This window comes from Artibeus jamaicensis, unplaced genomic scaffold (genome assembly GCF_021234435.1).
Source record: "Artibeus jamaicensis isolate MK-2021 breed Jamaican fruit bat unplaced genomic scaffold, CSHL_Jam_final contig_332, whole genome shotgun sequence".
NCBI classification, from domain to species: Eukaryota; Metazoa; Chordata; class Mammalia; order Chiroptera; family Phyllostomidae; genus Artibeus; species Artibeus jamaicensis.
Window position 1 is genome coordinate 22,346,338 of NW_026521788.1, and position 14,819 is coordinate 22,361,156.

General features: G+C 56.7%; 1 protein-coding gene across 11 annotated transcripts in view; it reads left to right on the top strand.

Moving 5' to 3' along the window:
• The first annotated feature begins 4,481 nt into the window (after positions 1-4,481).
• The window catches only part of ADAMTS14 (ADAM metallopeptidase with thrombospondin type 1 motif 14), an 87,303-nt gene continuing 76,965 nt past the window's right edge, over positions 4,482-14,819 (top strand). For 4 of the 11 annotated variants that reach the window (XM_053663923.1, XM_053663926.1, XM_053663925.1 and 1 more), the window contains exons 1-2: positions 4,482-4,862; positions 6,491-6,945. In XM_053663923.1, coding sequence (XP_053519898.1) covers positions 4,538-4,862; positions 6,491-6,945 — 780 coding nt within the window. In that variant the 5' untranslated portion in view covers positions 4,482-4,537. The other 7 variants (XM_053663924.1, XM_053663927.1, XM_037130526.2 and 4 more) reach the window with 5 other exon arrangements.

The window sequence follows — 14,819 nt, forward strand, 5'->3', positions numbered from 1 at the left end:
TGCGGAGCCTCGCAGGCCGAATTAGGAAGTCTGGTCTTTATCCCAAGAGCGACAGAAGCTTTGCAAGTTCTACAGTGGAGGCAGCTCCACGTTCTGAGGTGTGTTTCAGATAACCTTCTCTGAGCGTGTTTGGAGAGAAGGCTCCAGGGGCCGAGAAGAGGGCGGGGATCTGTTAGGACCAGCTTATAGCCGTGTCCAGGGAAGGGGCACTGGGACCTGGGTGTGGCAGGGAGTGCATGTGAGACAGAAGGAAGTTTGGGTGGGGGAGTGAGTCCTTTGGAGCAGACACCACAGGGCTCAGAGCTGATCGACATGGCTCGTGAGAGAGGGGACTGGGGTGGCTCTGGCGCCTGGCTTCCTAACCGGGGGATGGACGGTGGTAGGTCTCCCTGAGTGGGGGTGGAGTTCCCTCTGTCCTCTCCTGAGGTGGTCAGGGCCCCGCTGGTCACTGTTCATACCAGAGGTTATAAGAAAGGGACCCTCTGTGTGTATTTCAGGGAAACACATTGAGCGCATAGCAGAGCAGCTGGTACTCCACAAATGACAGCCACCTGCTGGGCCCCCTGAGCTGTGACAACACTGTGTCTGCCACTGTGTCCCTCAGGTTTCCTGGCCTCTTGCCACGGAGATCTGTCTTAGGCTGACACTCTTACTTCCTTGGGGTGGGGTTGGGGGCGGTGTCTGTGCCTCCCCCCGAGGTGGGGACACTTTGTTGTCTCAACCTCCAGCCATCTCCTCTTCACCTTGGAAGGCGGAGCAAGACGGGGACAGAGCTGGTGCATCGGGAGAGGCTGTGCTTCTGCAGGCCAGAGGACAGGGGCCTTGGTTTGGAAGCCAGGGGGTCTGGCCCTACTCTAAACTAGCTGTGTGGCAGGGGCAAGTCCCTTTCCCTCTGCAGGCCTCCGTTTACCTAACATGTATAATGGGGTGAACACTGGATTGGAGACTCTCTCTGAGCACCTCTACTTCCAGCTCTGGGTTTTTGCCTGTGCCCAAAGGAGAATGGGCTGTCCTCTAGACTGCCTTCCTCCTCAGGGGGGCGCTCCCTCAAGGCGGACTGTTCCCACCTCCAGGCCTGTGCTCCGGGGGCAGCACTTCCTCCTCTGCCCCTTTCCTGTTGGCTCAGCGCGGACCCGTGTCTTCCATGGGCCTTTCCCCTGAGCCCCACTCCTTCCCGGGTGACCCTGGGTGACCCTGCTCCTTCATCCAGAGTGTGCTCTCTCCCTGTCCCGCCTGGCCTTCAGGCTCTCTCATGCACCTGCCATGTCTTCCAATTGCTTGCTGACTCCGTGCACAGCAAACAGCATTTCTCCCTCTGCTGCCCGGGCTGTGGACTGAAAGACGGTTGGGTAAGTGCAGGATAAGGACTGTCAGGAAGAGAAACCCCCAAGCCCTTCTCCCCTGTGCAGAATCCCAAGGCAAGAAACTGGGACCCAGAACTTGCCTGTTTAAGAGGGTCACCAGCTGATGCCGTAGATGTCTCTGCTTTGGCCCTGTTTGTCTCCAGAGAAGGGATGGCCACCTAGCCATTTCCCTTGCCCTCTGGCCCAGACTCTGAGCTATGTTTCTGTGTCCCTTTTTCCTAACAAAGTCTTCCTTAGTAGAAAAAACTTGGACATACAATACTGGCCAACAAAAGCAGCCATTGTAGCCCCAGGGAAGGGGGCGGGTAGAGAATCGAAGTGAGGTTTTGCCTTCTGTTCGCCAAGACTGACTCCAGGGAAGGCCCTGCCCCATTGCTCAGGAGTCAGGCTACTGGGATCCCAGCTGTGATCTGTCTCTCTTGATTTACCAAATCTAAGGCAGCAATGGGGTAAGCCTGGGGAGGCAGGGCTCAGGCCCCTGAGTTGAGAATGTTTGGAAAAAAATTCCAGAAAGTTCCAAAAGCAGAGCCTGGATTTGCCACGTGCTGAGTGAGCACCATGCCGAATCTGTGTGGATGACGTGCGGGCACAGCCAGCTGCAGCCCGTAGGCGAATATAGGTTCCATGCACATACTGTGCTGTTTTATGTAAGGGACTTGAGCATTCAAAGCTGTGGTGTCTGTGAGAGTCTGGGAACCATCCCCCGAGGACACAGAGGAAACACTAACTGGCTGCTGTCGTGCTGCTTGGGACAGAATACACTCTGCATTTCCGCGGGGCTCTAGAGTTTGTGTCTGTGACTTTAGTGATCCGCATAGTTTTCCCTTTGACAGAGACATACTGTGGCCCGCAGGGAAACAACTTGCCCTCGGTCACGTGGCCTGCACTTGGCAAAGCCCAGCCTAGAACAGTCTCCCGACTGCTACTCCTGTCTCTCTCTCCCCCTCAGTGCTAGACTCTGGCTTCTGATCCCAGTTCTGCTACGAATGAGCTGTGGGACCTGGGACTACTTCAGCTCTGAACCTGCCTCATAAATGCATTGGCCCCCAAAACCTCAATGTCATTTCGCTCATCCCACAAGCGCTGCCTCTTGGGAGCCCCTGGGCCTGGTGCTGGGGCCACGAGGATGAAGACTCCAGTTCTCTGCCCATGAGGCAGGAGCATAGTCCGAGCCCAGCTGCTACGGGACAAGGGGCCTGGCCCTAAGCAGGTCTGCCGGGGGCCAGCTGTAGTGTACGGGGTCTGGACTTGGTGCAGGAAAGGTTTCATAACATGAGTCCAGGTGACTATGAGGATGTGTTTATTAAAGCTTGGGACAGTGAAACAAGGAAGGGCTTAGCACGGAAGAAGCAACAGGAGAGGCTAGGCTGGGCTGCCTTTGATCACTGGGAAGTCAGAAAAAAGGGGGCCTTGGGCACAGGTTCAGGGGATCAGCCTGGGACAAGCAGCCGTCTGCCCATTGCCTTAGAGTTTAGGAGTCGCGTGCTTGTGAAGGAAGAAGTGGGGGAAAAAGAAGGAAAAGAAAATAGTGTGGGCTGCTCCCCAGAAAGCCCACACCCTGGGTCCTTTGTCTTGAGGCTTTTTTCTCTCTCTGTTGCAGCAGGAATCTTAGAGCAGTTCTCAGGTGAGGGTTTCCAAAGAATATTCACCAGTTCTCCAGGTGTGCTCCTCTGACTGGTCAGTGACAGGGCAGAGGGTCTTTGGTTGGTTGGTTCTGGCGCTGCCCATCTGGTTTTGCTGCTTTTCTGGGCCTGGAGCTGAAATACAACTGAGGCCTAGGTGTTATCTCCAGAGATGAAAGGCCAGGGGAAGAGAAGGTACCCTAGGGCAGCGGTCCTTGTTTTCTCAGTTCTTCCCCCACCAGTTTTGACCATCTCACCTGGCTGGTCAAGTGCTCCGCCAGTTTGTTCAGCTCTCTGTCTCAGTTTTTCTATTCCGCTTGCCAAGGAATTTTCCTAGCTTCTTACTATTCTGTCTCACAGCAAGGCAGGAGATACCTCTTCTCCCCATGGGGAGGTAGCTCTCATGGGGAGGTATCCCCATGAGGTAAGAGGGCAGGAACCCAGGCCTTTTCTCAGGGGACTCAGGGATTCCCAACAGGAGTCTGGTTAGAGCCTTTCCACCACAAGTTGGCCTCCCTTTAAGAAAGCCCCACAACACAATGTCTGAACTCAAAAGCAGAAAGATTAGGGGTCTTTATACACTTTACACAAAGATTCTTTATTCTACAGTTCTTTTAAAAAAATCTCCAATTCCCTTCTCTGGATTGCTTGAAATACAGTTCATTTGCAAATCATTAGGAACACATTTACAGAGTAAAGCCAGAGAGCAGAGCAGGAGTTGGGCTGTTTGCCTGACTACTGAGCTGGTCCTGGCAACCCACTCTCCTCTCTCTGACTCTTGTTTTTTCCCACCTATGGCTGTGTGGCAGGTGCTGCTGCCGCCAGGGGTGTAAATCGAGAGCAGTTATGTATTGAACACGGGCTGTGTGCTATGATTAAGACCCACTTCACAGACGAAGAAGTGAAGGCTCAGAGGTAGGGTTTCAATCAGGGCTGTCTGACTATAAAGCCAGGGCTCTCCCCTCACTGTCGCTCTGCCCCATTCTTCTTGACTGGGACACAGGCCAGTTACTCTGTGCTTGGGGCAGGTAGCCCAGGGGTCCTATTAGCAGGAGATGGGAAATGGGTGAACTTGGGCTAATAGATCCCAGGGGTCCGAAGGTTAGTGGGAGCATCATGGAGACAATCTCTAGGGGCTTCTCTCAGTCTCCCCACTCAAATGCAGTCGGTCATCCGTTCTGCCCTGTGGCTCTGGAGAGCCATCCTGCGGTCAAAGCAAGAGGAGCAGAGGAGCCAGGGAAAGCGGCTACAGGCTGTCACTCCGGGAGAGCCCGGGCGGCTGATGGGACCCTCGACCAAAACGCTCGGAGCCCCAGCTGTGGCTCTGCGTGGCACTTCCGATCCGGCGGGGCCGCATGCAGCTGCACTCTCCAGCACCGCGCCCCGCCCCCGAGCGCGCTGCGCCCCCAGTTCCGACCCGCGCCCGGCCCCGCCCCGCCAGTGTGCCCACCCCTGGCCCGCCCCCCCCCCCCGCCCCATCGTCCGGTCCCGCGAGTCCCGGGGAGTCAGGGTGCAGGCAAAGCGACCCACCAACAATTGGCACCAGAGGCGATGGCACGTCGGCTGCTTCGCTCTCCTGCCGGCAGCCTCTGGTGCCCGGAGCCAGCTGTCCACTCGGCGGCGCCGCTCCGGGACCGGGGAGCGGGAGGGCGGGAGGCAACGAGGAGGGAGGAGGCGGCGGCAGCGGAGGCCGGCCGGCAGGCGCTCAGGCAGCCCCGGGTGAGCCCTAGCCTCTCTCGCAACGCGGAGCTCGGGGCTCCGGCGCCTGCCCGGCCGGTGTTCCCGCGCGGCCACATGGCTCGGCTCCGCGCGCTGCTGTCCTGCCTGCTGCCCCTGAACTGCGCGCTCTGCGCCGCCGCGGGCAGCCGGACCCCAGGTGCGTGAGGGCGAGGCGCGCGGCAGCGCGTGGGTTATGGGGAGCACGCGGGTGCGGGTGACCGGTGGTGCAGAGAAACTGGGTAACGCGAGGGTGGGAGGGGTGCGCACCCGGGGCTAAGCTCTCTTTTCTTCCTCTGTGTCACTGACGCTGTCCCGCGATTTCTCTAACTTTCTGGCACAAGATTCGGAGAGAGACCCCAGAAGAAGATTTGGGAATACAAAGCCTCTTTTAGGGGCTGCACATCTGTCTCTGCGGTTTTACCCCCCCCCCCCCCCCGTACTCTCTTTCAGTGTCTTCTGTTTCCAACTGGTATGCACGTGTGCACATGTATGTGCCTGTGTGCAAGTGTCTGTCGCACACACAGAATCAGGCCGGCAGGTGGTTACTCCACACCCCAGTGAACATGCCTGTGCAGAAAAACGCACCCCTCTCCCCAGCATTGCCATGCTCTCTGCAGACGCCCTTCCACACACAGACCAGACACGCCCCACCTTCACCTCCCTGTGTAGGATGCTGTCCTGGGCGCTCAGAGCATGGGAGGTGGCTTCCGTAATTTCCAGGCAGGATGGTTGCTTATTTGTGAGCTCTGTGCATGTACTAAACGGATCCCTCCGGCTGAAGTCTTGGGGTTACTTGCTCTAAGGGGTAAGCGAGGGCAGAGTTGGTGCTTCCCCACCCACAACTGCCTTAGATATGGGGCATTTTCAAGACACACCACTTTCTAAGTTTTATCAGCACTGTGAAGGGGGCTAGGGAGGCAGGAGATACAGCTGTGTGGACATGAAAATTCCTCCCAGACTCATATCCATGAATCACTAGGCCTGGAAGCCAGGGAACTGTCATTTCTGCCTGGCTTGGCCTGGGCTCAGGGAGAGCTGTGTGAGGACGGGCCGCTGGCACCCAGCCCAGAGCATGGGGCCATGACCTCACACTCAGTTCGGCCTGAGTGGTCAGGTCACCCTGTGCATCTTTTTTTATGTTTGAAGATCTATACTTACCCAGCTTGGGACTGGGCCATGGAGAAATCTCAGCAGCCACTGTGCTGCTTAAAAAAGTTTTCTTTCCAAACTTGGAAAAATATAGAACTCGTACTCCCTCCCTTCCCTCTCCAGCTCCACCTTTCTCCTTGACACGTGCCCAGGATCCCCTGGGTTTCTAGGTGTGTTTGTTTTGCCAGCTGTGCTCAGGGAGCTTGGCGAGGAGGGTCCTACCCCAGGCTGGTCTGGTGACATCAGCACGTTGGGAATGTTTGGGCAGACCCTCTCTGTGCCCTGGGGGCTTTCGGGGAATTTCCGTGCCTTGCTCAGCAGTGCCCGAGGTTGGAAGGCTTGTTGCTAGAGTGACAGGGCTCTGTTTGGCATCATTTGTTTTCTTCTGCTAAGTTGAAAAAGCACCTGGGGACTCCCAGACACAATTTGCGTCCACAAAGTGCTTGAATACCATTCATCCAGGTGCAGAGACCCAGGGGCTCAGGAAGCAGGAGATAGGAAATGGGTGAACTTGGGCCACAGGGTCCCTTCAAGGTGACGCTCAACGTCGCAGATCGCTCCCCGCCCCAGTGGGATGTCTGGCTTTCTCTTCTCTTTGCACAGCCTGTACTGAAGTGACTGTTTGTTTACCTCCAGCAGAGCTGCTGCGTCCCTCCGGAAGGCTCCGTGACTATGGTGTGACAGTGCCCTGCAGCACAGATTTTCAGGGACGCTTCCTCTCCCATGTGGTGTCTGGTCCAGCTGCAGCCTCTGCAGGGAGTGTGGCAGTGGACAGGCCACCTGCACCACCCTCACGCTCAGGTCACCTCCGGGTGGCCCGCAGTCCCCTGCGCCACAAAGGAGCTGCCCCGCCCTCTGGGCCCGGCAGGGCGGGACGCTACTCCTTGTACTTCAATGTTACTGTTTTTGGGAAGGAGCTGCACTTGCGCCTGCGGCCCAGCTGGCGGCTGGTGGTGCCCGGGGCCTCTGCAGAGTGGCAGGAAGACTTCCGGGAGCTCTTCCGACAGCCCTTGCGGCAAGAATGTGTCTACACCGGGAGTGTCACAGGCATGCCGGGGGCAGCTGTTGCCATCAGCAACTGTGATGGATTGGTAAGGGACAAGCATTTCCTCAAGCCTCCTTTTGCGCCTCTCCCCAGGCCCTAGTTAACCCCAGGCCCTGGCTAACTCCAGTCCCTGAGCCCCGCAGACCTGGTTTTTTGCCTAGCTCCCCTGTGTGTGGGACTCCTGTGGCAGGTGGTGTGGTCTGGGCATGCCGCTGAGAACCCTGCATGCCCTGCTGGCACCACCTTTATGCTCCGCCAGGTGGGTAGTGGCCCAGCTAGGATGACGCCTTATCTGGTTCATCCCCTCATCGTCTGCCGGCAATACATCAGGACCGCAGCTGACCTGGCCGGGGTCTCTGAGCCCAGACACAAGCAGGGGGGAGGAAGACGGGCTCTGCTGGGGTGGATTCTTTTCTGTGCCGCGTACTAGCTGCAAGGCTTTGGTAAGTTACTTACCCTCCCTATGGTTCCTTCCTGCGCCCAAAGTGAGGGTTTCTTCATTCAGCACATACTTCCTTTGTCTGTCCGATATGCCCAGCTCTGTTCAGGCTCTGGGGGTTACAGCAGGGCCTGAGGCACACACGGTCCCTGATCTCCTGGAGTTGATGTGCTAGTGCTGATCATGGGACCCACCTTACCGGGCAGCACGGTGGTGGCACCTGCCTGGCACGTGGTCAAGCCTCTGTCAGAATTAGCTGCTATTATTTTTACTGTCATGTGCCCCACTGTCTGTGGCCCCTGAAGCCAGCCTGCCCTTCCCTGTGCCCTGCTCTGTGAGTTCCCTTTCTCAGCATCTGCCCCCTCCTCCCAGGCATCGCAGTGCAAACCGGGAAGCCACGAGTGGCTTCTCTCTTTCTCACGCTCAGTTCCTGCTGAATCTTGGTCCCTTCCCTGGTTCTTCCTCAGGGTGTCAGGCCGCACGAGCCTGTGTTGCAGCTTCAGGGCAGTGGGCACTCCTTTTGTGGCGCATGCTTGGTCAGGTATGGGCTGACATGTCCCAGGAAAGGACCTACTTGCCCCCCACCCTGCACCTTTATGAGAGGGATGAGTCCCTCCAGGGGATGGGATGGGGAGTCTTTCCTTTCTGGCAGCCTGGGAACACTTCCCACCATCCTCCCACCCTTCAGGGCATCTTCCTGCTGGATGTCACGGCCACCTTTGTCTAGACCAGTGCTTCTCAGTCTTGGTTTCATCATGCCCCCCACCCTGTGGCCAAAGAGCCTTTTTAGACATTTTTGCTAATCGCCACCCCCATACCATTTTAACAACACAGATATACTGAATAGATGTTTATGAACTGTATGTGTATCTGCACTTTATTTAGAAAGAGTGATTTTTTTGCCTTCTGAAGAACGAGATATTGCCTGTTGGAGGATGGGGGCCCGCTGAGGGGCATGGTCTAGGCAGCAGCTGGTTCTCAAAGTTGGGTGTGTGCTGGAATCACCAGGGATGCAAGAGTCCCGTGCAGCAGACTTTGAGAAACCCAGGGTGTGCGCACAGCTGAGAAGGCTAAGACCTCGCCCTGGTGCCAGGGTGAGCCTCGGCTGCAGGGGAGACCTCAGTTGGCCTGCTGGCCAGTGCTGTGCCTGTGGCCACAGCTTTTGGTTAAAAGTCCAAGGGGACGTTTGGAATAACCCAAGGGTGCAGTGTCCGTGCGGGTGGAGAGGGAAAGTGCTGGTGCAAACCGGCAGCTTGGCTGGGCGACGTGAACTCTTCCCAAAATCATTGGGTGTTCGGGCTGTCAGCTGTGCGGTGACGGGGCTGGGTCTGCCGCTGCTCGGACCGCCCCTGTAAACGCGCAGTGGGGACCTGACTGAGGGCAGTAGTGGATGGTCATCACCATTAATGAGTAACTGTTTGCACCCTCTGCTCCTGAAAACTTCCCTGTCGTTGAACTCATTCAGCAGCCCCTTGATAAGTGGTTAGTGACTGTTGGGTGAAGCAGGGATCGGGGTCATGGAGGAGCCTGGCCCCCATCTCAGCGCCCAGGAACCAGAATCACGTGGCCGCAGTCTGTGGTGTACAGTGACCAGCTGCACTCTGGTTGTTTGGGGTGGGAGGCTGCTGGGCAGGCCTGGAGCCAGGCTTTGCTCAGCCGATGTCGTTGGCTTGTGGTGGCCTCTGAGTAAATGTTCTGATCAGCGGTGTGACCTGGGCGAGTCCTAGCCTGTCTCTGGGCTTTACACTCCCCATTTGTCCAAAGAGGGGCCTCGTTTGATGCTCTCTGGCATTTGGAAATTGATTCAATGTGATATTTGCAGAAGCTGGATAAGATCTTGGAGGCTGCTCCGTTAATGGGCTTCGCTGCGGGACGAGGCTCGCACCCTTTGCTCCTGGGTCCCCTGCCCGTGGTGAGGGGTGAACGTGGACCTCACAGGGCTGAGCCTCAGGCTGGGCCCCTGTTTACGCCAGGCCACTGCCTGTGCCCTGGACTGTCCCCAGAGGCCTGTCCTTCAGTCTGGATCCCAGGGCTCTTTCCCCTGCAGGTTCCTGACCGGGGGCCCCAGCCCAGCACAGCGGCCTCTCGGGGCAGAGTTGCTTCCTCCTGGCCCTTTGGAAGCCTGCCCTGTGAGGGTGAGGGGTTGTTTACAGTGACCCAGCCGAGCCGCCTTTGGACTCGAAGGCTACAGGGCAGCATTTCAATGATAAGATTGAACTCTGCATGTTCATGTGGCCTCTGGATTTTAACCTCATTTTCTTGAACAACGCAAATAATGCGTTCTGAAGAAAATGTGTACTGAGCATGGGCTGTGAGCAAGGCCCACAGGGACATGTAAGAAAACGAAAGTGACTCGGATAATAACGGAACAGGAACGCGTCCCTCCCACAGCCCGGGCATAGCATGCGCACGGTCCCGGCACTCGTACTCTCAGTTCACCCATTAACTTCGCTCCTGTGCACACGGGGAGACTGAGCCGTGGGGAGGAGGTCTGAGGGAATGCAGACGGCTCGCGGTAGCAAAGGACCTTAGAGTTCGCAAAGCCCTGTAGTCGTGTGCGAGGTGTGGGCAGGTACTGTTCTTACCCTGCTTTGCAGAGTCAGGTTTCTGCCCTCGAGGAACTTGGGTGCCAAGCCACAGGGACCCCAAAAGTAGATTTACTATTAACTTGTTGGTTTTTCAGAACACAGTGGGGTGGGTACTCAGTAAGTGGGAGTGATTATTATCCGTGGTGTCAGAAGATGGTATTTGAAGTGGGCCTTGAGGGACGGGCAGAAGTTTGCTGGGTCTAAAGGGTAGGGCAGAGGGAAGAGCGTGAGCAAGTGAGTGAGAGAGCCCCATGCTGGACGGGGCCGGGGAGGGGACCCGAGAAGACACACTGGGCAGGTGGGCCTTGGTCTGACAGTGAAGGAAGCGGAGGACAGGAGAGGGGGGCCAGGGAAGGGGTGCAGCAGGCTGCCCTCTGAAAGAATCTGGCTGGGGGGTGGGAGATATGGCTGTGTAACTCTGGGCAAGATGCCTCCCTTCTCTGGGCTTCACTGGCCTCCTACGTATATCAGAGGTGGAAGTGGATACTCTCAGAGTCCTGTCCCTCTGGCATTGGCACTTTGTGACACGCAGCAGGAGATTGAAGGCCCTTGTAAACCCATAGTTAACTCCTCCCTCCCCATCGGTCCTGGGGCCTACTCTGTGCTGGGATTGGGCTGGGCTGTAGGTGCAGAGAGGAAAGACAGCAGTCCTGAACTTGGCCCTCACAGCTGAGCAAACCTGCCAGTTGTAAGACGGTCTGAATAAAGCCCTCTTGCCAGCCTTGCAGCCATGTGGCATTTTAGCTGCTCTGGTGAGAAGCACTGTGTCCAAAATGGTGGCTCGATCCTCATTTCAACTGGGATCTGCGCTGGGGACAGTGACCATCACCCCCTCCCATTCTTCTGTCATCCACAGCGTCACTCACCAGTGAGCACCTGGCACAGACAGCAGGAGGGTTCTGTGCACTGCGGTTAGTTCATGCCTCAAACTGAGCAATGGGCACTTGACCTTACTGCCCACCTGCTCTTCTGAGGGGTCTGGTGTTACAGCTGGGGGAGGGGTGGGAGGGATCGAGGACTGAGGAAGCTGGGACCCCTGCCCTGGAGAGTTTGTAGGCTCATGGGGACTCAGATATAAAGGTTGACAAATTAAAATCCTGTGTGAGGCAGCACGGCAGGACCCATTTGTTTTGCTTAGGGCATCCAGGAAGACTCCCCAGAGGAGGCGGCACTGGCTCAAGATTGTGTACATATTGTAAATAAGGAAGAAAGTGCAGGGCCGTGGCCAGCAGAGAAAACAACTAGGTCAGATAAGCTTGAGAATGAAACAAGGGATGTGGGAGGCCAAGTCCTCCTGCAGCGTTTGCTCTGGGGGCGGGGTCAGACCCTAGGGTTCCTCATCAAGAACGCGCCCAGGCAGCAATGGCAACCTGTGCTCCTCAAGGAGCCTGGCCAGTCATCGCCACAATCATCCCAATGCTCCCCTGACCCCCGACCTCCGAGGGCCTGTGGGCAGGGAGCACCTGGTAGGACCCCTGGCCGGGGGCCAGGGGCAGAACAGCCCATCCGCTAGTGATAGTGCCTCTGAGTTCCTGGGGGGAACATGGAGGCCACTTCTTTGTGGGTCCTGTTCTGGGGTACAGGAATGAGGTGAGCAGGTGGGGTCCCTGCCTCTTGGGGGGGCCCTGTGCTCACTGTGGCCAGCTAGAACCTGGACTGCCCAGTTTCTCCTCCCTCCTGGGTCCCAGGCCTTTCCGCCCTGCACTGGGGCGATCGGGACTCGGCTCTGCTGCCTCTGAGTCACCGTCTCGGTGCGGAAGTAGGCGCACGTGTAAGATTTGTCACCATCTGGTTTCATTTTCCACCGTCGGCAGATGGTGTGTTTTTAGCAGGTTATGCTGAGTGTACCTCCAGCAGACCGTGTGGGCGGGGCCGGGGAGGCTGAGTCCCAGCCCGGCTTCTTACCTCTGTCTCCTGTTGTGCAGGTCACAGAAGCTGTCTGAGCCTCGGTGCTGAGTTTTTGAAGGGGGATTACAGTGAGTAATGCAGGGGGCGGCATTGGAGAGGCTGGGGAATTGATGGCTGCAAAGGTCAGGGCTGCTTTTCGGGGGTGATGAAATGTTCTAAAATTGATTCTGGCGGAGGTCGCATGACTCTGTGTGTGTAACCAAAAGCCATTGAATCCGACAGTGTAAATGAGCGAATTGTATGGTGTGTGAATTATATCCCAGGAAAACTGTTACAAAAAGTGCCGGCCCGCAGAAAGGTCAATGGCAGTCACTGTTAGTGGTAAGTAAGAGGCTACAGTTTGGGGCGGCAGAAAGTGTGGGGTCTCCTTGCCTGATACAGACCCACCGTGTGGCCTTGAATAAGTTTCTAAACCTCTCTGTGCTTACGGTCCTCATCTGTAAGGAGGAGAGAACAGTCAAGGGCGTCCAACTTTTTGGCGTCTCTGGGCCACACTAGAAGAAGAGTTGTCTTGGGCCACACATTAAATTCATTGCAATATGTAATCACAAAAAAAATCTCATAATGTTTTATGTAAATTTAGGACTTTGGGTTGGGCCACATTCACAGCCGTCCTCAGCTGCAGGCGGCCTGTGGGATGCAGGTTGGACGCCCCTGGTAGGGCTGTTCAGAGGATTAATAAAATAGTATAAAAAAGTGAAGAGTCTGGTGTATGGTGGGGCCTTAAAAATGGGGCCATTATTAATGGTAATGTTTATTACTTTCTTACAGTAATGGCTACAGTAGTTACAGTTATTGTGAATAGTGAAAAATACCAAAAATACCCTCAGGGTCCCTTGTATTGCAACACTGAGTAGATTGTCCGAGTTCTGTATGTGCGTCTGAGGCCCCTGTGGTTTCCGCATTGTCCAAAGCCTGCCTTCCTTGCTGCTTCAGCTTTCTCTGCACAACAGGTCACACAGCGCTTGCTCAGGGTGTGGAGTGGGGCTTCTGTAGCTGGTCTGTAATACGCCTTCTGGGACAGGGGAATTGGGGGGGGGACACTGAGAGGTGCTAAGTGGGGCACTTCAGTCCTGGGAGTGCAGGGATGAAACTCAGCCCGCCCCTCCCATGCTCTTCGGTTTAAAGAGAAGGCCAGCGCACAGTAGACAGTGCAAAACAAGACAGGCCGCACCGAACATCCCTGTTCTGTGGAAATACCAGGAAGCACCGTGCACTCAGTGGGTGTCCCAGAGGTGAGTACTGAGGAGGAGAGGTGCTTCCTGGGAAGGAAGGCTTCCTGGGGAGGGGCCATTTGGGCCAGGTTTTTAAGCATCAGTAGGAGTTTTTAAAGCAAAGAGGTAGGAATTAAAAGCAGTCTGCAGGGAAGGAAATCCTGTGTCTTCACGGGGTACAGGGAGTGGCAAGTCACCCCAGCTCCCCGTGGGAGGGGGGTGTGGCGAACACAGTCTGGAAAATGTCTGCCGCGCCGTGGAGCTCAGACTCGCCCCTGTGGGCACAGGAGCCACACTAGTATTTGGGGAAGTGTCTTTTCTGGTGCACGCCGGTGCAGCGCTGGCACAGCAGACAGGCCTGTGGCTCCTTGGTGTCCTTGTTCTGGGGGCTGCTCCTGGTCGGCTGTGGAGTGAATGGGTGCCCCGCAGCTCCTCTGGGAGCCCGGGCTCCGCTCTGCCCTGCTGTCCGACCCTGCACCTGGGACGTGGAGCGGGAGGTCTGGAGTATAAGTGGTGCCCCCACCGAACCACCTCGCGGGCCTGTCCCTGCACATCTCGGGCTGCAGGCTGCCTGCACTCACACGTCCGTGCTGAGAACCTGGGGCAGGGGTGGGCTGTCTGGCCCCACATTAGTGTAGACCTCGCCTCCTTGCCCCAACTGCATCTCCAGCCTCGATGGTGGTCCCTGCTCTGCAGACCCCTGCCACGCCCCCAGCCAGTTCGTGCCTCCCTTTTGGCCCCTCTGCCTTTGTTCATTCTGTTTTCACCTCCCATGGTGCCTCCCCCTTCTCTCTGCTTGACGCATGCCCGACTTGGCCATTTGGTTCTCGGACATCAGACACGCGCCTCACATCTTTGCTTTTCTCCGAGCGCTGAGCACAGGGCTGGGCTCAGGGCACACAGGGGTCCTGACTTCAGCACCTGCATGAGCGGGGAAATAGCACAAGAAAGAGAAGAGGGCCAGCACGAGCAGGGGAGGTGGGATCGGGCAGACGGGAGGGGACAGTGCCCTCTCTAAAGGGAGTGCCACTTTGGCATCGGGACATGTGCGAATGTTTTCAGGAGAAATCCGAAATACGGATTTTTAAGCAAAATGGCCTGTTCTTTAAGCAAAATGCTCTGTTCTTGAACGCAGCAGGTTTGCTAGCTAGCAGCCGTGGATCGCGGGCAGGCAGTGTGAGCAGGGCATGAGAGCGTGACGGCCAGAGCCAGACCGCCTGGGTTGAGGCGCAGCCCTCCTTCCACTGCTGCGTGGCCTTGGGCAGTTTCCGAATCTCTTCAAGGCTGGATTTCCTCATCTGTAGGGTGGGGGTCGTAATAGCAGCCGCTTCACGGAGTTGTGGTGTGTAAAGAAAGGGCCGAGCTCGAGCCGTGCAGTGGCGGCACTTGTCCCTGTTCGATGCTGTGGCTTCACGGCTGCATCGGACGGGATGGCTGGGGGAAGAAGAGTCGGGAGAGTGTGAAGTGCTGTTGCAGCGCCTAGAAGAGTGGCCGCTTTTACTGCTGTGGTTGGGCTCTCGGGATGCATATGAACACTGAGACAGAGCCCGCGGCAGGTTTGTTTCCGGAACTCTGGTCGCCCGGTCCAGCACTCTTTGGCTTCCCAGGAGGCCCCATCCCGCCCCGGCCTCTGTCTGAGTGGATGGGTGGTTTTCTGGGTCCTGGACAGTTCTTCCACCTCCAAGGAGGTCTGATCCTGCAGACTCCCCACAGCGGTGTCTTGCCGGATTAATAACTCATTTATGATACGGAATAAAAGCCAGACATCACG